Source organism: Taurulus bubalis, assembly GCF_910589615.1.
Source record: "Taurulus bubalis genome assembly, chromosome: 6".
Taxonomy (NCBI): domain Eukaryota; kingdom Metazoa; phylum Chordata; class Actinopteri; order Perciformes; family Cottidae; genus Taurulus; species Taurulus bubalis.
This window is the reverse complement of record NC_136594.1, coordinates 21,765,424-21,790,594: the sequence shown is the minus strand read 5'-3', so window position 1 is coordinate 21,790,594 and position 25,171 is coordinate 21,765,424. Positions and strand designations below refer to the sequence as shown.

General features: G+C 42.6%; 1 protein-coding gene across 1 annotated transcript; it reads left to right on the top strand.

Moving 5' to 3' along the window:
• The first annotated feature begins 240 nt into the window (after nucleotides 1-240).
• On the top strand, nucleotides 241-23,801 carry LOC306738451 (myosin-9-like). The gene is made up of 43 exons (XM_079220301.1): nucleotides 241-335; nucleotides 3,952-4,109; nucleotides 4,248-4,388; nucleotides 4,520-4,676; nucleotides 4,995-5,022; nucleotides 5,411-5,504; nucleotides 5,925-5,945; nucleotides 7,007-7,099; nucleotides 7,377-7,440; nucleotides 7,807-7,905; nucleotides 8,182-8,325; nucleotides 8,506-8,601; nucleotides 8,718-8,794; nucleotides 9,057-9,251; nucleotides 9,722-9,895; nucleotides 10,111-10,284; nucleotides 10,758-10,872; nucleotides 11,250-11,440; nucleotides 11,768-11,889; nucleotides 12,125-12,194; nucleotides 12,290-12,450; nucleotides 12,580-12,688; nucleotides 13,224-13,355; nucleotides 13,510-13,716; nucleotides 13,809-13,946; nucleotides 14,074-14,197; nucleotides 14,847-15,018; nucleotides 15,144-15,356; nucleotides 15,544-15,688; nucleotides 16,209-16,415; nucleotides 16,554-16,658; nucleotides 16,837-16,989; nucleotides 17,219-17,467; nucleotides 17,885-18,097; nucleotides 18,296-18,508; nucleotides 18,641-18,802; nucleotides 19,250-19,378; nucleotides 19,958-20,046; nucleotides 20,190-20,313; nucleotides 20,581-20,789; nucleotides 21,047-21,155; nucleotides 21,318-21,490; nucleotides 22,763-23,801. The coding sequence occupies exons 2-43, from the start codon at nucleotides 3,957-3,959 to the stop codon at nucleotides 22,869-22,871; spliced, it is 5,853 nt and encodes a 1,950-aa protein (XP_079076427.1). The 5' UTR covers nucleotides 241-335; nucleotides 3,952-3,956; the 3' UTR covers nucleotides 22,872-23,801.
• Nucleotides 23,802-25,171: the final 1,370 nt, after the last annotated feature.

Sequence of the window (25,171 nt, the reverse complement as noted above, 5' to 3'; positions counted from 1 at the left end):
CCTGAGCCCAGAAAACCATGCATCTACTTTTTGATCCACAGCGACAACTCATACCTCCGGGGTTTCACATCGAGCTCATGAACGCATCACAGACTGCGGGGCGGAGCGTGTTAACTTACCTGCGGAAACTCAAACGGGGCGATTAAAGGTGCAGCGCGTTCACGCAAAGCCACGCCCGAGCAGCGGGACCACACGAGAGACGCGTCAGGACACTGAGAGACAGGCGTCTGCTTTTTAGTGGAGAAAGTGTCGACCAGTGGGACTTTGCTGCTGAAAACTCAACGACAGGAACAGACGACCCGAGCTCACACTCAGTGCCTGCCATTGAAAAACAGGTGTGTTCTCATTATTGATAATATAATGGAGGGCTGGGTGGTGTTAACTGTCTTCTTCAGCAGGTGGGACTTCTTATGAGCTGGTGCGCACTAACATTTTGAGCAGCATGGGCAGTTTTATGTGAAGCGGGGGAAATAGATTTAAAGTGTGAGAAAAACTACTAGAACTATATATTCGTTTTGCTCAAAATGCCCAGGTGTTTTCATCAGGCGACACGGAGGACTTATTTTAACCTGCGCATGCTCCGTTATCACCTTGTCTGTTGAAATTGATTTATTTGTATCTTGGGTTTAATAGCCCAATGCCCAACCTATCTGTGGTGCTTTTGCTGAGTCAAGGCTGTTGTGTCATGAACCCACAGCTGACAAAGCTTCTCTTTCTGATGCTCACAAGCGCGAACAAGCCCCAGTGTGAGCAATAACATCAAACGGTAATGTTTTCATAGGGAATATACAATGTCAACCTCGCTTTCCAATCAAACGGGTTGCTGAAGTCCGTTTAGTTGTAAAGGTAAGGTTGAAATAAATGCTGCTGTGTTTGTTTGACCTGTATAAACACGCGCCTTTTTAACCTTAAATTGTAGGAGTGGTCTAATTGTTTGGAAATAATAATAATCATGTGAGCAGTGTCCCGATCCAACTCTACTGGAAAAACAGGATTTTGTATGAAAATTCATGTTTTCATCTTCGGTATTCTGTGTTTAGGCTTGAGCTTTCGTCTGTCATGTTTATCTAGTTTGGATTCTGCAGTGCACTTTTTGTCAGGTGAGCTCTGAGATGATCTGATCTTCTCTTTTTTGTGCACACACACACACACACACCATGCTGCTGTGTGTGTCCCCTCGGGTTACAAATTTGACATGCAGTCCCAAAAGAGGACTTGGCTTTGTGTTGATGGTGATGAGTTATGTCTGACAAGGCTCCTTCAGATGGGGGCATATTCCTACTCATGATTTGTAAAAACAGTTTGCAGATTAAAAAAATGTAGGCTTCCCCTTTTCGTTCAGCCCGGAAATGAGATGGCTCGGCCGCAATGCCCTACTTCTGCTCTCGTCGTATTTTTTTTATTTTTTTATAGATAAAAACCCAATACTGACATCTTGTTGCGCTGAAAACGTCCCCACCTGTTTCACAGCTTCGGCTCGCACACAGAGCTGCTACCTGTCCATTTAAGAACCAGTTCCTCGCTCACTTTGACTAATCCCCTAATGTGTCAGTGCCTCAACGCTGTCACCCCATCGGCCTGGGAGCAGCAGCCGGGCTGCAGATGGCCGGGCTTGTGCGCTCTTCTGTTGGGTGAGCGCCATGGAAGCCCGGATAAAGCAGGGATTGACTGGCAGCCAAGAACAGGAGAGAGTCCGAGACTGGAGACGCTGTTGAGAAAGTGCACGATAAGAGTACAGGAGAGGCAGATTAAACGGGGCCCACGCAGACAATAGGAGTGGTGACCCTGTCTCCAGACATGGTTTAGTGTCTTTGCAGGAAACCCTCCCAGTCAGACGCAAAGACTGACCTCCTCATCCCGAGGTCAGGGATGCAGTGGATACTCTGAATGACAAGAATCGACACAGAAGCGTGGACGTGAAGATTGAAGCAATTCGTCTCGTCATCTTTAACCACAGTGTGCAGAGGCAGAGCTTGTGCAACTTCCTGAGGAAGTTGGTCCATGAGGGCTTTAACGGTGAAACCACATGCATGTGAATGTCACGAGTCTTCTGTGTGGGCTTCATGTGCTAATGGTTTTGTGTTTTCAGTATTGATGATGCTTTCAGGACCTGGTTCACTTCCTTGTCCTCCTCCCCCACTGACGTTCAAGAGTCTGAGCACATAATGAACTTAAGAGAGACACTGATGACACCTTGCGCACTGATCCCTTTATCCCTCGCTCTATATAAACACACACACGTATACACACACATGCTCAGCTGTTTTTGTCATCATCCATCCTCTACTTGAGGAGGCCGCTGCTCTAAACTGCTGCTGCTGTACAAATATTCATATATAAACATTTATAGTTGTAGGAATAATATCAGCTTTTGATTGACAAGTGAAAAGTCTTTACTTGGTTTTAACCCGCTGGGGAATTGTAGTGTTGCAAATTTTTTCGGCTTTAAAAATAATGGAGGGTTTGCTTATCCAAACCGAGGGTCTACAAGGTCTAAGGGTGGACAGATTATACAATTTCTTTTTTTTGGGCTAAAGTGGCTTGCATGTCTATGCAAGCCACTTTAGCCCATGTATTTGATGAAACCTAATGTTTTGTAGAACCCCCCCCCACCCCCCCCTTTTTAAAAATAAGATGATTCAAGGGGATTATCTCGTAAATAAGAAGTTAGTTACACATTTCTGAAGGCAGAATGGAGGTAATGGACTTTATCTAAATTTTTTGATGAGTTGTCTCCAGGGTGTGGTCGGTGAAGAAAAACAAGTGTGTCTGTGTCCAGACTTGCTCCTGACATTCCTCGCTTGCTTCTCTTGCCTGCAAAGCATCCCTCCATGAACTCCACCAGCACCTTTCCACAACTCCCGCTGCTGGAGGCTTTGAATGCTGAGAGCCAGCCTCACTATCCTGATGCCGAATATGTAATGGCTGCACATGTATTTTTACCTGTAGCGGAAAGTCTAGAGTTGTGGGAAAGGAGTCGAGAATTTGTGGAATTCTGTGTTTAATGAGCTGGTGAGGAAGGAATGTGGGTCAGACAGGTAATAGACGACGGACGGGTAGAAATGTGCAGCGTGAGAGTCGCACTATAGAGCTCAGGTGATGAGCTATTTTGAGAAAAATAAACGGCTTTGTATTTAATTAAATATTTGGATTGCTAATGCTACAGTGACTTTTTACCATCCCCTCTACATTTGTCTGTTTCAAAGCACTTGGGTGCACAGTTAGGATTATAGTTCATGGGTGAAAAACGTTGCATCATTGTAATAATACAGCGCAGCATGAAGAAGACAGCTGCTGTGGTTGTAATGTGCCCAAACCTCCTGTTACCTTGTGACGGAGCCAATCATTTCACTGCCTGGAAGCGTTCACGTCGGCTCACGCACCTCTTTTAGTGAAAGTCTAAAGACCAATAATAAAAACTGTTTGTGCAACGCTGAACCAATGATGACTAAGTTATGACCGTGTGAATTTATCATGATGCTTTTGCACCATTTTGTTGATTAAAACTTTTTCGGAAAAACAAAATTCAACTCTTTAAGCAGATCATGTTGAGGCTTGTTGGCCACGCCCATAAGAATATTGCCAACTTATTTCTACAAAGTACGGTGGGGCATTTCCTCTTTCCGCTTCGTCTTGATTGTCAGTGCCACATTTTGAAACTGGCACTTAATTACTTTGACACACACCTTCTGGCTATGCTGACATATTGCAGAACCCCCGTGACCAACATCCTACATCACAATGCTGGTTGATTGAGTCATTTCCATGTTTTTATGCATTAATTAATTTAAATTTGTTGGTGATGTAGCAAATAATCTGTTGAACAAAGAATACAAAATGGTAGAGAATCTGAAATGGCTGTGGCATAAGATTCTAGCTCTCTTCCTCAGGTCAGACTGCACAACAATGGCTTCATGTTAGTGTAAAATGTTGTCTTGCTCTCTCCTAAAGCTACCATGGTGGACGCAGACAAGTTCCAGTATGGGGCCGACTGGGCCACCAAGAAGCTGGTGTGGGTCCCCTCCGAGAAGCTGGGCTTCGAGGCCGGCTCTGTCAAGGAGGAGCAGGGAGAGGAGTGTGTGGTGGAGCTGAGCGACTCTGGCAAGAAGGTGAAAGTGGAGAATTTGTCCGTCTGGCAGATAACCCGTATTTTCATATCAAAATGTACTTCTAACAAGCGGGTTTCTGCCATTGTAGTCTGGTTCAGGATGTCCTTCTGATGGGTTTCTTGTCTCTGTAAATCTCAGGTGAAGGTAAGCAAGGATGACATCCAGAAGATGAACCCACCCAAGTTCAGCAAGGTGGAGGACATGGCGGAGCTCACCTGCCTGAACGAGGCCTCTGTGCTGCACAACCTCAAGGAGAGATACTACTCCGGACTCATTTATGTGAGTTTGGGTGGACACGCATGTTTGTGTATATTCTCATGTAGCCGGTCTCTTCTTAATGGCAGATGTGTATTCAAGTGGCTGGTTGCATTAACACTCCTCTGACAGCAACTCTCTTCTGTGTTACCCAGACGTACTCTGGTCTCTTCTGTGTGGTGGTCAACCCGTACAAGTACCTGCCCATCTACTCCGAGGACATAGTGAACATGTACAAGGGCAAGAAGAGACACGAGATGCCCCCTCACATCTACGCTATCACAGACACGGCCTACAGGAGCATGATGCAGGGTACCACAGTTGCATTTGTTCAGAGAAAATCAGTGTGTCCGCTTCAGTGTAAAGAAGCCCACAGTGCCTCTTTGGTCTTCAGGCGAAAACACAAAGATGTTTAATTCACAATGACGTAAACAAAGAAAACTAATCTTCACATTTGTGTAGCTGGATCCAGAGAATCTATTCATTAATGTATTCATCAACCAATCATTTCAGCCCAGCATGGCTCACACGACACAGAAACTGCAGAGTTAAACAGTCGTGTGTCGTATTATTCAGCTGCCTGTGTTTTGTCTGTAATGTCATGACTTTTCCTCTGTCTGTTCCTCTCAGATCGTGAGGACCAGTCCATCCTCTGCACGTAGGTTAATCCTTTTATTCCCTTTTGGCACGGATTCATACAGATGTCTGTTGGTTGTAGGCTCAAACTTGAATTTTGTTTTCCTTTACGACTCAAACTCAGTGTAATTGAGCGAAATTTTTCTTAATTAGTTTAGTTTCTTTTCATCACATATGATTATCAGCAGATTAAATTTGCCATGTTATCATTTAATTGTAGCTGTTGACGTTATCAGTCTTTTATGGGTACTGGCTGATTCCCTCCCCCGTGTATAGTTCATAGTTCTTTCTTGACATTGGAAGCAGTTATTTAATTTTATATTTGTGCAGGTGATGAGAAATATAACGTGTAATGTGTCTGACTTCTCTGTTTGCTACATATTGTGTGTGTTTAAAATCTTTCTCTGCAGCGGGGAATCAGGAGCAGGGAAAACTGAAAATACCAAGAAAGTCATTCAGTATCTTGCCCACGTTGCCTCATCTTTCAAGTCCAAGAAAGAACAGGTCAGTAAGAACTGTTTTCCTTTTTTGTTGCCGGATTCTCTCCTGAAGGTTCATCTGACGGTTTTAAAAGACCTGGATGGAAACCCCCTTTCCTTTTCCTCTCCTCCCTGTTCTTCCCCTGATATCCGTGTGGGTCCATCTCTATGAAGCAGTCCACCTGAAGAGATGCGTCTAGCGACTATTGTGCATTCCTCTTTCAGGCCTTGACGTGCCTGCCTCCCCTCTCGGTGTAAAAATGAAACACGTGAATGTGTCTGCTTGTATTCTTTATTTATATGTAAGTTGTTTCACAAGAAATGTTTGATATAGCACTTCTTCATGGTACATCAGGCGACTGCAGGTTTCCTCTGCAGATATGTAATGTTTGTGCTGAATGGTATCAAATGTGTTGAACTCTGTCCTTTTTCACCTCTTCCACAGGGCAATGCAGTTTTATCACATGTGAGTTCATCTCTCTGACTCCATACGCATGGTGTCTGACTCTTTATGCACTTCTCTACTAACAGGAAACGTTGTATTGTCTTTATCTTGGTTTTGGAGGAAAAGCATTCAAATATTACTTGAAATGGACTACTGCACTCCATAAAGAAACAAACTATTGCTTTCAACACGACAATGCACAAATAACCATTACTTTTTTAAATATATGTAATGTACCATAATTCCTGGGCAGGTACGTGGGACATTTCTGCAGTTGCTTAGCTTAGCTTACAGCATTGAAACGGCTAGGCCCTAAATCACAACCTGACATTTAACACTTTGGGTTTTGTGCCGTTACCGTTGGAAAGAAGCAGGCTAGCAATTCTCCCCTGTTTTCAGGCTTTATGCTAAGCTAGGCTAACCAGCTGTTGGCTTTCGCTTCATATTTAGTGTACGGATATGAAAGTGGTATCAATATTCTCAACGAACCCCTCATAAGCTTTAGGTATGAGATCAAAAGTTTGTTGTAAAAGTTTTCCATCCATTATAGTCTGGTGTGGACACGCAGTAACCTTATCTGATGTTTGTCCCAAATGCTGAAATACACCTGTGTGTGCCTGTAATTTTAAAGCCGTATTGTCTGACAATGTACCAGTATTATTCTCAGTCTGGTCAGGCTGGATTTTATCCCTTGTGTAGTAGTTTGTTCCCATGCAAGTTGTTTGAGCTGTTTTGGTGCACTCCTGCATCTCTTTTGGGGGATCTTGGCTAACCGGCTTGTTTGTGCTTGCATGGAGAGGGATGGTTTTTTTGTTTGAGTGGGCTTGCTGGTATGTGTGTTGGAATGTGCAGGATTCAGTATTTGTGTGTGTGTGTGGGTGGTTTATTTGGCAATGATAACATCCCCGGAGGTAGCTCTTTTTAAAACGCGACCTGAATTGTTTTGTTTTTTTAGAAGACATGCAGGCTGCAAGTAAATGCACGATTTTCAAGCTGCGCTTGCCTGACTAATATGCAGCTTAGAGTCGAGATAAATAAGTTACTGTTGTCTATAGTTTCTGAGACACTGACCTTTCTTTCAGGGGGAACTAGAGAAACAGCTGCTGCAAGCAAACCCCATCCTGGAGGCCTTCGGTAACGCGAAGACCGTCAAGAACGACAACTCTTCAAGATTTGTAAGAAGATGACTCGAGCCTCTGAAAACTTTTTTTTTTTTCTCAATAACGTTCATGTCTAAAAAGCACCAATCTAAATCAGCATTAGATATTGTTGGGTTTGAGTTAAACACCCTGCCCACTTCAAACCAGTGAGGAGAGCACAGACAAAATATACACAAATCTTTGAAACTTTGTCAGATTCTTTTGTGTTCCTGTAGAGCTCGTCCCTCAGAGTTAGAAGCTGACTGTGAAAAACATGATGCAAGTGTCAGATTTGATTTGTTTTCTCTTCTAGGGAAAATTCATCAGGATCAACTTTGATGTCAACGGCTACATCGTTGGAGCCAACATCGAAACTTGTATCCTTTTTACAAAATCTGTAGTTTGTTTTTCTCTTGTCCTCGTTCCTGGCCGCGAATTATGGAGGAATTTATGATTATAGTTGAAAGTTCAGCAGGCTCATCTCTCTACACGGCATGGAGACCCTTTTGCACCAGAGCAAGAGTTCTTTGAGTATTGTATCGACCTAAATATAATAGTATTTACAATATTATATATGACATAATTTCCAAGGGATAATGCAGACTTATCCCGTGTGAATCCTCAAACAGCCACAAGGTTAAAAACAAACAAACAAACATGTGCATTAATCCAGTTGTGCTCCATTTAAAGACGCTGTTGTCCTGCTCCGTTTGCATGTTTGTCTTTGACTGAAATGTAACCAGATCTGCTGGAGAAGTCTCGGGCCGTCCGACAAGCTAAAGATGAGAGGAGCTTCCACATCTTTTACTACATGCTGACTGGAGCGGGGGAAAAGCTACGCTGTGAGACATTTTATTATTTTTACAACGTGAATCTGTCCACTGGGCTACATTTATTGATGTTTACTAAACTCTCAAGAGCCAATACATTTATTACACAACTTGGAGAGATACACGGAAAGTAGCTGATTTAGTCGACCAATATTGAAAACTGAGCTTTCCATTTCTCAGTTCAGCTATTGGGGTCGACGATACAACGGGGCAGAAGTTGTATGATTTCTTTCACCTTAAAATGGTAATTTCTTCACAACTGGTTCTCTCCCCCTTTTCAACTTCTAGCCGAGTTGTGTCTGGAGGATTACAGCAAGTACCGCTTCCTGTCCAATGGAAACGTGACGTTACCTGGCCAGCAGGACACAGAGTTGTTCACTGAAACTATGGAAGCCTTTCAGATCATGAGCATCCCAGAGGAGGAGAGAATTGGTACCTGATCATCTTGTTTTTGTTAAACTTGTTTATAGGGCTGTGACCAAGGATTTATTTTCATTATCAATCAAATGTTCCCTGTGGGGTTTGTTTATCTCCTGCACGAGGACACACGTGTGGTACGGTGACGCGTATCTTCATCATGCAGCACACAGTGACCTCTTCTGTCTCTGTCAGGTCTGTTGAAGGTGATGTCGGCCGTGCTGCAGTTGGGGAACATGAGCTTCAAGAAGGAGCGTCACTCTGACCAGGCCTCCATGCCCGACGACACTGGTACGCTCGTTTACACAGACACACCGTCATCATCATCATCATACCATCTGCGCATGCTGTCTGTCTCATTATCTCAAACCTTCCCAATTCATCAAACATCCACCTTCACCCCCCAGCTGCCCAGAAAGTGTGTCACTTGCTGAGCATCAACGTGACCGACTTTACACGAGCCATCCTGTCTCCCAGAATCAAGGTCTGCATGCCAATGAATACATGATTGTTTCTTTGATATTTGATAATAGAAATGTTAACCATATTCTTCAAATGATTATGGTCGCTTGATGCAAATTTCCACCTTTTTTGTCTCAGTTTAAGGATGCAATGTCGGCATTTTAACCCTTTTTCCTCACTTCACTCCTCAAATAAATTAAGGAGTTTTAGTCAATTGCCGGTTTCTTTTTTTGCAATGATGACTTTAGTATTGCAGGATGACATTGGAGTATTTGTTTTTGCAGGTTGGCAGGGACTACGTCCAGAAGGCACAGACCCAGGAGCAGGCTGAGTTTGCTATCGAGGCTCTGGCCAAAGCCTCTTATGAGAGGATGTTCCGCTGGCTGGTCATGAGGATCAATAAGGCCCTGGACAAGACCAAGAGACAGGGAGCCTCCTTCATTGGCATCCTTGATATTGCTGGATTTGAGATCTTTGAGGTGAGCGGTTCAGGGCTTGACAAATTGATAGTTATGCATCGTAACTCTCGTTCTGTGATCAGACGGATCACTCTGATGGGGCTCAGCCACTCTGTGTCTGCGTCAGCAATACAGGAGTCTGTTTAAAGCTGCATGCTATAGAGGGGTGTAAAAGTTCAATTTGATTAAAAGATGTGGGTTCAATTCACAACCAGAAGTCAATACATCTAGTTTCCCAAATTCCTCATAGAAATGAATGGGCAACAGGCAGACTGACTAGAAAGACCTGGGGGGTTGTCTTGTGTTGATTGGTCTTTAACAGTGTCCCTGTAAGACTCTGGACACACACACACACACACACACACACACACACACACACACACACAATCTGCAGTCCCGTCACACTCAAGACGCCGAAGGCTTCTCAAGAAAGTTGCAGAGTTTTAATTATCGGTCGTTCGAATAATGTTTTCCCTTATTCTCTCTTGCAGTTGAACTCATTTGAGCAGCTGTGCATCAACTACACCAACGAGAAGCTGCAGCAGCTCTTCAACCACACCATGTTCGTCCTGGAGCAGGAGGAGTACCAGAGGGAGGGCATCGAGTGGAGCTTCATCGACTTCGGCCTCGACCTGCAGCCCTGCATCGACCTCATTGAGAAACCTGTAAGACGTCTTATTATTCCTCCCCAAGACTCGTGCAGACAAACCCTGACAGTACTTCTCTTAGTCTGAAGTAACACTTGAGATGAAGGACCAGTTGCAAGCCCTTTTCACAAGTCACTGACTAAAATACATTTGTGCAACACAAACTGAGGCATGTGATTATTTGAACTGCAGACTGACTGACGTGTGTTTGTTTTTGCCTCCGTTCATCACAGGCCGGTCCTCCAGGCGTTCTGGCTCTGCTGGATGAAGAGTGCTGGTTCCCTAAAGCCACAGACAAGAGCTTTGTGGAGAAGGTGGTTCAGGAGCAGGGGACAAACCCCAAGTTCCAGAAACCCAAGAAACTCAAGGACGACGTTGATTTCTGCATTATACACTATGCTGGAAAGGTCAGTGATGATAACTTGGTTTATATCGTTGAGTTTGTGAAGGAGTGGCATTTTATCATATGATCACATTTATTTGAACAATCTTAATCTGCAGTTGAAGTAGTATTTACATCTATCATAATAATATGTATTGGCGTAAAGAGTGCATTATTTCCCTTTTTATTTTTCTGTAGCGGAGTATAAAATACTCAAGTAAAGTAAAAGCAAATGAAAATGTTGCTTGTTCTCGTAGTTGCTTTCAACCACTAGATGGCCACAACATATTTCTCTGTTCCAATTCTGGGTACACAAAGTTGGGCCACCATTTGCACGGCATGGACATTGAATTTGTAAATGAAGTCAATGTCATAAAACCGTTCTGTGCTTCAGAATAAAACGGAGCATCAAGCCTCCTTAACTCAAAGTAACAACAATGGTCTGGTGACCTAAACGTTGCAGCCCTTCATTATAAACACGTCTCTCCTCTGGTGCAGGTGGACTACAAAGCAAACGCGTGGCTGATGAAGAACATGGACCCTCTGAATGAGTGTGTGGCCTCTTTGTTCAACCAGTCTACAGACAAGTTCACTGCTGAGCTGTGGAAAGACAGTAAGTAACTGAATATATCCAAAATCTTGTAGTGCTTAACATGTGTTGCCATTGAAGATTTTCCAACATACTTGGTGTTGACATTGTGCAGGAATTTTCTTTTAGTTACATTTTTCTCAACCCTCAAGTGTGCATTGGACAAGACCTAGTTTATATCTGTGATTTTAAAATAATACTCAATTAAAGTAAAAATATAAATACTGAGATGCACCAATAGTAGAAGTACGTTTTCAAATACGTGTTTGCTCCTCCTGGGATTTTGTCGTATGTATTTTATTATCTTTATGTAAAAGAAGTAAGTATGTTTGAGAAATAATCAATTTATTTCAGCGTCCTAAAACACACTGACGACATTGTTTTCCTCCGTGTCCTGGCAGTGGACCGTATCGTCGGCCTGGATAAGGTGGCAGGAATGTCTGACTCGGTTCACGGTGCGTCTAGAACCCGTAAGGGAATGTTCCGCACCGTGGGCCAGCTGTACAAGGAGCAGCTGAGCAACCTCATGGCCACGCTCAGGAACACCAACCCCAACTTCGTCCGCTGCATCATCCCCAACCACGAGAAGAAGGTACAGAACAAAGAACGACGCTCATGAAGGAACATTTCATATAATGAAGTGCTAATGTGCTCTGGCATACTGGTGCTAATTCAACTGCACCGAAGAAGACAAGAACTAGATATTAATGCTGGGGAAAGTCCTTCTGCTTCACTTGACATGTGGGAATCCTCCAGTACTCATTAAAGTCCTGACACATGGCGTTTTGGACACAACGGTTTTGTTTATGTGATGTCTCAGATTTGTACAACGTATGACACCTTTATTTCTTTGACGCTCAATTCAGATGAGAAGAAAAGAAAACTTCTAATATATATTTTTTTAAATATGTTTCTTCAGGCTGGTAAACTAGAGCCTCACCTGGTTCTGGACCAGCTGAGGTGTAATGGAGTCCTAGAAGGGATTCGCATCTGCAGACAGGGCTTCCCCAACCGTATCGTCTTCCAGGAGTTCAGACAGAGGTGACAAACAAAACCCATACCTGACAAACATTTAATCTATATTTTACACACCCAATTAAAAACCCAGTCCAGGACAAACATGACTAAAGACTAAAAAAAGAAGCATCATTCACAGACCTACATCCACAACAGTGCATGTTCCCATAACTACAAAAGGTCTAAAGGGGGAGAAAAAAGAAAACGCATTTAGAGTCAAACCACTTGAGTAATTTAATTCTGCTTGTCTGTCTCTCAGGTATGAAATCCTCACTCCAAATTCCATCCCAAAGGGCTTCATGGACGGCAAGCAAGCCTGTGTGCTCATGGTAAGAACATTAAATCAGAAGAAATGGCTCTTTGTTGTGCGTTTCAAGGTTTAGGACTTGACATTGAAGATCTCTTCATGTCTGCTTCATGTCAGATCAAAGCTCTGGAGCTGGACCCAAACCTGTTCCGCGTCGGTCAAAGTAAAGTGTTCTTCAGAGCCGGAGTCCTGGCTCACCTGGAGGAGGAGAGAGACATAAAGATCACGGATGTGATCATCAGCTTCCAGGCCTGGTGCAGAGGATATGTGGCCCGCAAGTATGAAGGATCAACACTGAACATATTTGCTCAAGAAACATATTTGCTTAGTTGAATAAATAGAACAGAACACACTTCTAGACAAGATGGCAAATATGTTATTTTATATTGTTTTGTTTTCTACTTCAGAGCCTTTACCAAGAGACAGCAGCAGCTCACGGCCATGAAAGTTATCCAGAGGAACTGTGTCGCTTACCTGAAACTCAAGAACTGGCAGTGGTGGAGGCTTTTCACCAAGGTAAGAGATTAATGAGGCTGCTTGTCACGAGACAACCGTGTAAAAGAGCAGCGCTAGTTGAACCCAGCTGGTGTCGGGGTTAAGAAGAATAAAGACTTTTAAATCGTCTGATAATTTGTTATAGCAATATTATGAATCTCGGACAAAGCTGGGCAGCGACTGCTGTGATGCCATTTTTACAAAAACTAAAGAAAAATCATTTAAAATAACTAAAAGATTTTTAGCAGACATGTTCCATGTTGATTTGCCAGCCCTCAATTACGCAACTCTGCAGATACAAATCTGAAGTCTTAGATTTGTCTCCATACTTTGACGTTTATGAGATATTCACATCTCCATCAGGCATCTATTGATCACTCACCTTTTTATTGTACTGTAGCTGCACTAATAGTAACTAAGAACGTTTATTTTTACACTTTTTTTTTTTTTTCTTTTCTTTTATGCTCAGTCTTCAGTTTCATTGCCATTTCATCCCCCCGAAGAAACCTCTCCATATGCTCTTATAACGTCGTGTTTGTTTTTGTCTTTCTTCCAGGTGAAACCTCTGCTGCAAGTGACTCGGCAGGAGGAGGAGATGCTGGCCAAAGAAGAGGAACTGGAGAAAGTGAAGGAGAGACAACTGCAGGCTCAGCAGCTGCTTCAAGATTTTGAGACTAAGCAGCAACAGGTAGGAGTCTCCACAAAGACCCCGTAGGGAGCTTAAACTGTAGCCAGCCTTATCCTAATTGTTAAAGTCATAAATCGTCATTAAGTTATGAGTCTTCTAATTTAAGAATGATGCAGCACCGAGATGTAATCAAGTCTTTTCTTTCCGCTTCCAGCTGAATGCTGAGAAGATGGCTCTTCAGGAGCAGCTCCAGGCAGAGACAGAGCTGTGTGCGGAGGCCGAGGAGATGAGATCCCGTCTGTCCACCAGGAAGCAGGAGCTGGAGGAGATCTTGCATGACCTGGAGTCTCGCGTGGAGGAGGAAGAAGAGAGGGTCACCCAGCTGCAAACGGAGAGAAAAAAGATGCAGCAGAACATCACGGTTAGTGAAGTCTTGCGGGATACAGAATGTGAGATGTGATTGAGGGAAAGAAAAAAGCTTAAATATTGCAAATTGTTTATGTTGTTCATCAGGACCTGGAGCAGCAGCTGGATGAGGAGGAAGGAGCCAGACAGAAACTCCAGATGGAGAAGCTCACCACGGACACCAAGCTGAAGAAGATGGAGGAGGACGTCATGGTGCTGGACGACCAGAACAACAAGCTCAACAAGGTCTCATACGACATGTTGATGTAGCCCACATTCATCCTTTACCAGGAAAATGCAGCCTAAATAAATAAAACCATTACACCTGGGGCAATGAGTAACTTCTTTTTCTAAAATGTTTTTATAACCTCAGGAGAAGAAGCAGATGGAGGAGAGAATCACTGAGTTCACCACCAACTTGACTGAGGAGGAAGAGAAGTCCAAGAGCCTGCAGAAACTCAAGAATAAACATGAAGCCATGATCACAGATTTAGAGGGCAAGTATCTGTTTCCTATATGCTTCATAATTATATTCGTTGTTTGGGATTCATTTTTATTCCTTGATTTAACATATATATTTTTTCTTTCCTTACTCTTAACATCACAGTCCCATTTTATGGCGGAGGGAATACAACTTTAAAAAAAACTTTCCAGGCCCTGTTTCCCTCTCGCCGCCCAAACAAATATGCCAGATATGTGAACACAATCGAGCTCTCTTAATGTGGCGCATTGCAGTGCCTATTTAAAGGTGTTTTATGATTTTTATTTTTTTTATTTTTTTATTTTTTTTAAGAAGTCTGTGTGCGTGCCAACAAAAGCCATGCTAGTTGTGGCTGTTATGCTCTCTGCATTGTTTTTTTTAAGCACTATAACATTACACAGAGGTAGCCTACTTCACCTACATGCAGTTACTGTATAGTGTTTTTTTCAAGTCTTTTAATTGTTTGGGTGTCGTGCGCGTGTGAGAGCCTGTAATCAGATGTCACACCAAAAACTATTTAATTGAGAATGAAAAGTAACTTTTTTGTCCTTTTCCTTAAACCTCCATGTCTATACTTTTAAAATCATTGTAATGTATTTTTTTGCTTCTATTTATTTGAAGTAAAAGTAAATAACAAATTTGGGTTTCTGTCTTCTCGCCCACAGATCGTCTAAGGAAAGAGGAAAAAGTGCGTCAGGAGTTGGAAAAGAACCGTCGTAAGCTTGAGGGAGACTCCAGTGAGCTCAATGACCACATGGCAGACCTGCAGGCTCAGATTGATGAACTCCGAGCTCAGCTGGCTAAGAAGGAGGAGGAACTCCTTGCTGCACTGTCCAGGTTTAAGATGAATAAATACTTATTTTTTTAAGCTTTAAATGCAGCCTGTGGGACTGTTAGTTCTCACTTACAAGAACAGAGTACCTGTTTGTTAATCTCATCCCTCCTCGTCATCTCACCTTCAGGATCGAGGAGGAGGCTGCAGCCAAGAACGCGGCCCAGAAGAAGATCAGAGAGCTGGAGGCTCAGATCTCCGAGCTGCAGGAGGATCTGGAGCTGGAGAGGCAGGCGAGAGCCAAGGCTGAGAAACACCGCAGGGACCTGGGAGAGGAGCTGGAGGCCCTCAAGACGGAACTGGAGGACACGTTGGACTCAACCGCAGCACAGCAGGAGCTGAGGTAACGGTCAAAACTACGTAGTATTGTTGTATGTCGTTGTTTTGAAAGTGTTGGATGGACAGATCGTCATGTGGAAGGCTCTGAGGGCAACATGATTGTGCAATTGTATACATTTTATTTGTTTTGCTTCTATTCTCTCCTGACTTCTCGTTGTTTCTTTATTCACTTCCTCATTCGGTCTGTCCAGGTCCAAGCGGGAGGTGGAGGTCACCCATCTGAAGAAGAATCTGGAGGAAGAGGCCAAGGTCCACGAGCAGCAGATGGCTGACATGAGACAAAAACACAACCAGGCGTTTGACGAGATCAATGAACAGCTGGAACAGGCCAAGAGGGTAATGGCAATGGCATTCTTGTTTATGTAGCATATTTCATTACAGGTAAACTCAAAATATAAAAATACTGTCTAGGCATAGCCATAAGAACATGGGTATCTTAAACAACAGATGCATACAGCCAACCACACGGCAAATAAAAACAAAACATCTACAGGACCAAATAGAAACCACTGTGCACACTGGACCTGGATCCAATTCTTGGCGCAGCGATGGAGTTGTTGACTTAAAATGTCAGAATCGACAATGTCAAAGAAGGCAGTGAGATCAAACAATAGTAGACTTGAAGTTCTCTGCAAGTCACTGTTGATTATAAGGAAAAGGTCTGTGTGTAATCAGAAAGTACCACTCTGCAGGGAGCTTTTAATAATATGTTCTTTATAAAGCAATGAAAGACAGATTTAAACTGTTTTGGTAGGGATAGAATCAGGAGAACAGGTGCAATAATGAACTGGGTGGTCAATGGTTGACAAACATCTGAATAACAACATTGCATGCGTCATGTGTGTTGCTCCTGCAGAACAAGGCGTCTGTGGAGAAAGCCAAGCAGGCTCTGGACAGCGAGTGGAACGAGTTGCAGATCGAGATGCAGACTCTGACACAAGGCAAAGGAGACTCTGAACAACGTCGCAAGAAAGCCGAAGCCCAGGTCCAGGAACTGCAGGTCAAATACAGTGAAAGTGAACGACAGAGGCAGGACGTGGTCGAGAAGATGACCAAGATGCAGGTACGGTATTTAAAGGGTGGAGGACTGCGTGAATGGGAAGAGTAGGTGGTGGAAAGGAGGATGGTGTGTGATGATATTTTTGTTGGGATGGGTTGAGTGGCTAATTTAAGTTACTAATTTTCTCTCTCTGGTGTCTAGTTGGAGCTAGAAAATGTAAACGGCCTCCTGAGTGAAGCAGAAGGCAAGAACATCAAATCCAGCAAAGACCTTTCTGCTGCAGAGTCTCAGCTGCAGGATGTACAGGTACAAATGTTTTTAGATTCAGTGTAACCAAGGATCTTTATATCCCCAATGTCTGAAATTATAGAAAATATCCACACATTTTTAACTTCTGGTCTTTTAATAGTGCACATTTACCATGACGTTAACTAATACAGGCAAATTTTTCTGACGTTTGTCTTTTTCCTTCTCTTGCCTCCAGGAGTTGCTCGAAGAGGAGACTCGTCAGAAGCTCTCCATCTCCACCCGCCTGAGGCAGCTGGAGAACGAACAGAACAACCTGCGGGAGATGCTGGAAGAAGAGGAAGAGGGCAAGAAGAACGTGGAGAAGCAGATCACCACTCTGCAGACCCAGGTCGGTGCACAGTGTCGCGCTTTATCTGTGCTCTTAAACAAAGCCCTGATCTATGCTTCACATCGTACTGTGTTCTCCAATCTTTATCATTCAATAGTTTATTTCAGACTAGCCTCAAATCCGTGATGGAGAAGGACATCATCCCTTACGTAGCCTTGATTCAATCATCCATAATGTGCCCAAACTTTCTTGTCCTTCTGATGCCCTCTCTTTTCTTCCACGTCTTCAGCTGGCAGACATGAAGAAGAAGCTGGAAAATGAGACCTTGTGCTTGGAGGGGGCAGAGGAGGGCCGCAAGCGATCCCAGAGGGAGCTGGAAGGCGTGCTGCAGCAGCTTGAGGAGAAGATGGCAGCTTACGACAAACTGGACAAGACAAAAACCCGTTTACAGCAGGAGCTGGATGACCTCATAGTGGACCAAGACCACCTGAGGCAGATCGTCTCCAACCTGGAGAAGAAGCAGAGGAAGTTTGACCAGGTATCATGTCAACCGTGTATTTTGTGCACAGAGCAAAAACGTGTAATCATTCACCAAAAGGCTGCATATTTTACTTTTGACAGTTGAGAAGGTTAGGATGAGATTATATTTAATTTAACCACATATGTTTTGTAACCTATTTTGAAAAGATGTCTGTGTTTTTTTAAAAAAGTTTCAGACAAAAAAGTAAAGGCAAAACTCAAGCAACGGATACAATTATACAAAAACGAATCGCAACAATAAGTGTCATCAGATTATATAGAAAACACAAATCTGAAAACATTGGATCATTCATCTCCAATAGTTTTGAATGCACTGTTCACTTCACTACAATATGTCACCTTTATTCAGAACTGTTGAGTTAAAAACAGTGTTTTTAGTTTGCTGTAACTACCTCTCCTGGTCTCTTCTCCCCAGATGCTCGCCGAAGAGAAAACAATTTCTACTCGGTACGCAGATGAGCGCGACAAGGCTGAGGCCGAGGCCAGGGAGAAGGAAACGCGAGCACTGACACTGGCCCGCGAGTTGGAGACCATGTCAGACATTAAAAACGATCTGGACCGGGCCAATAAGATGCTCAAAGCTGAGATGGAAGACTTGGTCTCCTCCAAGGATGATGTCGGCAAGAGCGTAAGAGAAAAAAGTCATCTTTTGGTGCACAGAAAGCTGGAATGATTGGTTTGGGCTAAAAACATTTTTTGTTTTTTCAAAGCTAAAAAGATTGTATCATTGCTCTCAATGGTTAAATTGAGCGCAGATTGTTGCTCATAATCATTGGCAGCATTGCCCCACTTCACTGAGCGCTGAATGTAACCTCCCTGTCCGCAGGTTCACGAGCTGGAGAGGTCGAAGCGTGCCATGGATCAGCAGCTGGAGGAGATGAGAGTTCAGCTGGAGGAGCTGGAGGACGAGCTTCAGGCCACAGAGGACGCCAAACTGCGTCTGGAGGTCAACATGCAGGCCATGAAGGCCCAGTTTGACCGAGACCTGCAGGCCAGAGATGAGCAAGGAGAGGAGAGGAGGAAACAGCTGGTTAAACAGGTACGAAACTACTCTCTAAACTCATTCTCTAAACTCATTCTCTAAACTCTCAAATTCAGTTTCTGGATACATTTGCTTGCAAGAATATATTTTTTTTTTTTTTTTTGACAAAATCGCGAATTCCTCCTCCAGGTGCGTGAGCTGGAGGTGGAGCTGGAAGATGAACGCAAGCAGCGTTCTCAGGCCCTCTCGTCCAAGAAGAAACTGGAGCTGGACCTAGGAGAGCTCGAGGTCCACATCGATGCTGCCAACAAGGGCCGCGATGAGGCCCTGAAACAGCTGAAGAAACTCCAGGTAACAGAGGCCTCCATGCGCTCGCACACACAAACGTATTGCCGAAGTGAGATCGGCTTCGCCGATCGAAAATGTAATCGCTACTTTGACTGAGAAATTTACATGAACGGACACAAAGACAAATTAACTTCCAAAGTAGTTGACAGGTCTTATATACACAGACTAACACTAGAATACAATTTACTGCAAGTTATTATTGTTTTCTGATGCTATTTACACATTTGCCAATAAATCATCTTACAGAATATAGGCCACCGTTTTTTTTTTTTTTTTTTTTAAATAAATGCACAGAATGAGATATTAGCTTTAACCCTAAGAGTTCAGTTATACGTTGGGACATACCAGTAACTTGACTTTAAAAAAGAATTGTAGGATGTGAGTAGGCAGTCCTGGCACACACTGAGTGAATCCTTCATAATGATTGCTGTCTGCATGTCTACTCTCTAGGCTCTAATGAAAGAGCAGATGAGAGAGCTGGAAGAGCTGCGTTTATCCAGAGATGAAGTTGTCAACGGAGCCAAGGAGACCGAGAGGAAGCTCAAGGCCATGGAGGCAGAGGCCCTGCACTTCCAGGAGGTAAGACAGTCATACTAGGACACCTGACTGAATGTGGGAAAAGTACCTGGTTTGGACAGTTTCTTAGACTCAACCAGATATTATAGATGAGGTGTATTACATGGTATATTATAGGATTGGTAAACATTCAAAAATAAAACTTAAATATCTAATCGACCATATATACAATTGTGATAATGACATGATTATTGTTGTTGCTATTACTCCTGGTTATATTTTTTATATTACGGGCCCAGTGTCCTAATTATGTGAATCTAACCATGTTTTAGAGTGTAGTATGTTTACTTTGGCAAACTGAAGTTAAGTCTAATAAAAAGGCCAACCTGCGTACTAGACTCTTATGAATTGACAGCAGAAAGGAATGCGATATTTACATTTTATTTCAATCTATCTATAGAGAAACTGTGTGTGTGCGCTCTTCAGTACACTGACTTTCAGTGTAACAGGACTTAACTTGTTTTTTGTTGCCCATTGTATGTCGTCAAACTAGCTCGACTTGCCACATATCTTCCAGGTAACTGTCCCAACAGCATCTTCAGTATTAGACTTTCAAGTATTTGTGTCTTCTGCTTCCTCCAGGATCTGGCGACTGCAGAGAAAGTCAAGAGACAGGTTCAGGGCGAGAGAGACGAGCTCCAGGAAGAGATTGCCAGCAGCAACACCAAGAAGTATGAACCAAGAGATGGTCTTAAAATAATAACAAGTAAAATGCACCCAAAAATATAGATAAACGTGCATCTAAATTTTACAACAATGAAGGAAATCCGTCTATTCATTCATACTGTCGCTTCTCTTCCTCACACGTTTCCAGTTCTCTGCTAGCGGATGAGAAGAGGAGGCTGGAGTCTCGTATCCTCCAGCTGGAGGAGGAAATGGAGGAAGAACAGCTCAACACCGAGATGGTCAACGATCGTCTGAAGCGATCCACACTGCAGGTACGGACACACAGCATCGCAGATATGTTGATGATTTTATCTTTTGATTTGCAAGTAGAAGAAAACATTTAGTGTTCAGTGTTAAAGGAAGGATTGTGTTCACATGGCTTGGAGCTGGTTGTCACAGGGTTGGCAGATGGATCCCCAAGTTGCTCTATTAGGGCGCTTCACAGCAGCCCACTGCTACTAAATACCTCCGTAAAAAGGAATACCCAGGGGTACTGGAGTATTTGACAATGCTTCTCCGCTGCATATTTCTGACATTAGACCGAGCAGCTGACCATGGAGCTGGGTGAAGAACGTAGTGGGTCCCAGCGGCTGGAGGGGGCTCGCTCCCAGCTGGATCGCCAGAATAAGGAGCTGAAACTGAAGCTGCAGGAGCTCGAGGGAGCCATCAAGTCCAAGTATAAATCCACCATCACCACCATGGAGGCCAAGCTCGCTCAGCTGGAGGAACAGCTCGACATCGAGTCAAAGTGAGTGAAAGTTTCCTGACTGACCGCAACAATTGTCATGACCGCTCTATTTCTGATTGAGCCTTTTTGATAGTAGCTCCAAATGTTTGACAAGAGATTGTTTTTGGGTGTTACAAAAAAATCTCTGGATCCTAAAAGTTTCAGTAATTAGGTCTGTGTACTTGTGATTTAGTACAGACGAATATATATATTTATTTATTTATTTATTTAGTGAGTAAATCAATAAAGCCCTGCACTGCTTTTCCTACTCGGTTCAGGGAGCGCCAGCAGGCCTGCAGGTTGACCAGGCGCACGGAGAAGAAGCTGAAAGAGGTGCTGCTGCAGGTGGATGACGAGAGGCGCAACACGGAGCAATTCAAAGACCAGGTAAGCCTCATCACTAATCCAAGCCAATCACTCTCATTTTTAGATTGTTGAAGGGAAGATGGAGGAGTCTCGTTGCGTAGTTTGTTCCCGACTTGAATACTTGCGGATCTGCTTGTATCTTGTTCCTCTGTTGGCGCACTCCTTACAAACCTGTCTCTGCAGGCGGAGAAGACGAACAGCCGAATGCGTCAGCTGAAGCGTCAGCTCGAGGAGGCAGAGGAGGAGGTGACGCGATCCAACGCCCAGCGTAGAAAGCTGCAGAGGGAGCTGGATGATGCCACTGAATCGGCAGACAGTATGAACCGGGAAGTCAGCACTCTGAAGAGCAAGCTCAGGTAGAGGTCCCTCTAACATTCATGCATTTAACATTTTATGTTTTTATTGAGAATTATTGTATGTGTCGATACATTCATTATTTAAACATTTACTCGTTCCATTGCCCCATCCCTTACCCCCAGCACACATGCATCCTCTCAACTTGCCAATAATATCAATATTCCATCATAGCTTCAGTTCACATATATAAAAAGATATCTTTCTATAGAGATAACTCCCCCTCTATTTTGTGTATATTGTTTTTCCCATTTTGTCAAATTTCCTGGGAGGCCCTTTAACATTGTACATCTTTTCTTTTTTTTTAATGGAGTGCAATAGTTTGCTGAATCATTGTTTTATTTTGTCTTTGCTTTCCAGTTAATTCAATTATTTAAATTATTTATTTATATCCATTGTTCAAGTTTTTGAGCATTGCTACATCTCCAAATATAGATAGTTGGGATCCCGTGGAATTATGTTCTGTAATGTTTCTGACATGTTTAGAAATAATTGTATTACGGTACAGTACTGTTGCATGCAGTATGCATTAATTTGAGACTCACTACTTCCTCATATTATTGCACTCTGACCCTCTTGTTCAATATATCCGCTATGAAGAGGATTGTGGGTCAGAACGGCTAGAAAAGCATGCTGGCTTGCATACTGAAAAATGCAACCTGATGTAGTCAAACATCCTGGTATTTTCAATGTTCTGCGTTTTAACATACTGTGTATTGGGATATCTAAATCTTTTTCTGGCACACTAAATAGTACGGTGGTGTGGGATTTGGAATGCACAGCTTGTGTATGAGATCCCCATTATCTGAGTTACATCTTGGGCTTTTTGCCTACAGCAGTTCAGCCCCAATGCACGTCCTTCGTGGGGTTTAATACATTTGGTGAAATATGTTAAATTGTAGATTTTCCCACTTTCAGCATATATTCATATGTAACGTCTCTTCCTATTTATGTTTGTGCTGTACAATTTTGATATCAATCCCTTTTGTGAGTTTGCATTCAGAATAGCTGAGACTGCAAATGTTAAATGGAAAGCCTGCATTGCATGCTGGGGAAAAAAGAGGGCAATCGGAAACGAAGCTGCATTAAGTTGCTGTAAGGTCCGTTGACAAGTCTTAGAGTACTGCTTCTTATGTGAAAGAAGTTGTATAAAGCCTTTTGTGGATGCATTCTTATTTTTCAATATATTCATTAATACTGTCATCTTCTGTACTTGTATTAAGTATTTGTGCAGCACCTGACTGTGTTTGATCCATTATTCATTTGTTTTAAAGACGTGGGGACGTGCCTTTCAATATGCGACGTATCATAAATCGCTCTGGCCTGGACAGCGACGAGGATGTGGATGTGAAGATTGAAACACCTGAGCCTGCACCTGAGTGAACGGAGGAGGGCCAAGAGGGAAATGATACAATGACCACAGTCAACATGCAGATAGTTTAAAAAAACATGAAAGCTATCAAGTAAGACTTTTTTTTTTTTAGAGGATTTAGCCATGTATTCCCCTTGACATTCGTCTGATAGCCTTATTGTTCCTTTCCATAAAAAACATTTATATTTGGCCAAAAAAAACGTTCAACTCCGAAACGTATGTGTCAAGCCTTAGAAAAACACCGCTTTCACTATCTCTTTTTCTACTTAATGGGTATATTATTGCACTTGTAACAATCCATTGCAATTTAGTTGTATTTGTGCTTGAGGTTTATGTGCAGTTGCTGTACCATTTTTGGGAAAAAAACACTGGACATTTTATGCTTGTTTTGCACACCAATATGGGTCTTTTGGGAGTTTTTGACGCAGTTACAAACTATGGTTCACATTTGCTATTGTCAGCATAAATCTGCATTTGTACTGTAGGCTTGTCCTCTCACTGTCATCATTTCATGTTATTACCTCAACCAATTTTGCTCAAATCCAACACAGACAAAACGGACATGTTGAGTTCATCAGAGATGGTGTAGTCGAAGCACAGCAATGTTGGTGAATACGTCGGTATAATTGTTGTACCATCCTCTATGATAGCTTGGTTGATGTATAATTTATCTGATTTTACACTTTATTAATAGTTGGTGGTGGGTCATGTTGTAGCTCTCACTGTACTATGTTTGGCGCTATGCTTTGCACAGCAGAGGGGGGTTTCTTAGCACATTAGCCTCTGAATGTTTCCATGCATATTTTAGATTTAGTATGATACCTTAACAGTGTATTATGACACCAATGACATGTCATATTGATGCCAATATTGTAAGGCTAATATATATTTCAACAAATGCCTTAAATGCAATAAATTGACAAATTATCAAATGCTTTTGACTTCCTCGCCTCTTGTGTGATTTATGTCAATCTAAAAGGTTTTGGCTGAACGAATAGTTCTAGTTTTTCAGGTCTGTCGAAAAACAATACTTGCAAGCGCACACGCACACACACACGGTTATCATTCCGCCTTATGGCTGTGAGGGCCATATACACAGGAGGAATGATGAGATTAGAGAAGCCCCTCTTAATTGCAAGTCATCAGGGAGAAATTCCCTCTGTGTTGTACATTTCTTCTCAAAGTAAACCAGGGTGAATGATTGCAATAATAACTAGAAAATTTCACAAGAAATTTTGAAAGTGTGGCTACTACTGCCGTAAGACGTCGCAATATATATACATTACCGGTAGTGAGATGTGTTATTGAGGTACATTATTTGTGTGTGTGTGTGTGTATATCTATCTATCTATCTATCTATCTATATATCATATATATATATATATATATATAGATATATATATCTATATATATCTCAACATTAGCTGTGAGGGCTTGATGGTGTAAATATGAATGGGACAGCACTTTGCTGCAACATATTGTGTACAATTGTCCATTTATTTTCTATTTAATACAATAATCCTCATTTTAGCTTTATGTTAAGATGCACTTAAATCATGGGGCTTTTATGTTGAAAGGGAAGACAGAGAGACAGACAGGTAGACATAAAAGCCCCCTGTCCCGCGTGTCACCGGTTGCCATGTTGGCAGCTTGATTGATTGGCTAATTGGTAGCAGCTGTGACACTGTCACAGAGCAGGAGACTGGATTGTGGATTTAATGAGAAAACAACCTTTCAAACTATTGTATTTGACAGACAACCGTGGATCCCATCGCAAAAATAACGCAATCATAAGAAGCACAAGACTTCTGAGAACGTTTCCGTGTACTTAAATATTTGTAATTTCACAAGAAATTTTGAAAGTGTGGCTACTACTGCTGTAAGAGTCGCTATATATATATATATATATATACACACACACACCAACATTAGCTATGAGGGCTTGATGGTGTAAATATGAATAGGACAGCACTTTGCTGCAACATATCACGTGATTACATATGAATACCAGCCCCTATTGTCCTTGATCTCTAGTTATTATTATTATTATTATTATTATTATTAAGCCCGCAGGAGAACAAGAAGTGCGCTTTGCTGCAGGGGTCTATGACCCCTGCAGCAAAGCGCACTTAATAAAGACATAATGGCTTGAAAAAATAAATTAAAAAAGCTGTCCTACAGCAAATATATTCATAACCTCCCTTTTAAAAATGATGCTACTGCCATGAGGGAAAGACTTTGTAGTATTACGGGAGGATATATGCTGGTTAGATTGTGAGGATGCGTCTAGAAGTTTAGAAAGTATAATTCT

What these genes read in the sequence shown, in the direction of transcription:
- LOC306738451 (XM_079220301.1), top strand. Translation starts at nt 3,957, where the DNA reads ATGGTGGACGCAGACAAGTTCCAGTATGGGGCCGACTGGGCCACCAAG. An exon ending in CTACAGGAGCATGATGCAGG is followed by an intron (nt 4,677 to 4,994) that starts GTACCACAGTTG and finishes TGTTCCTCTCAG; the next exon opens with ATCGTGAGGACCAGTCCATC. An exon ending in TGAAGCGATCCACACTGCAG is followed by an intron (nt 20,314 to 20,580) that starts GTACGGACACAC and finishes TTCTGACATTAG; the next exon opens with ACCGAGCAGCTGACCATGGA.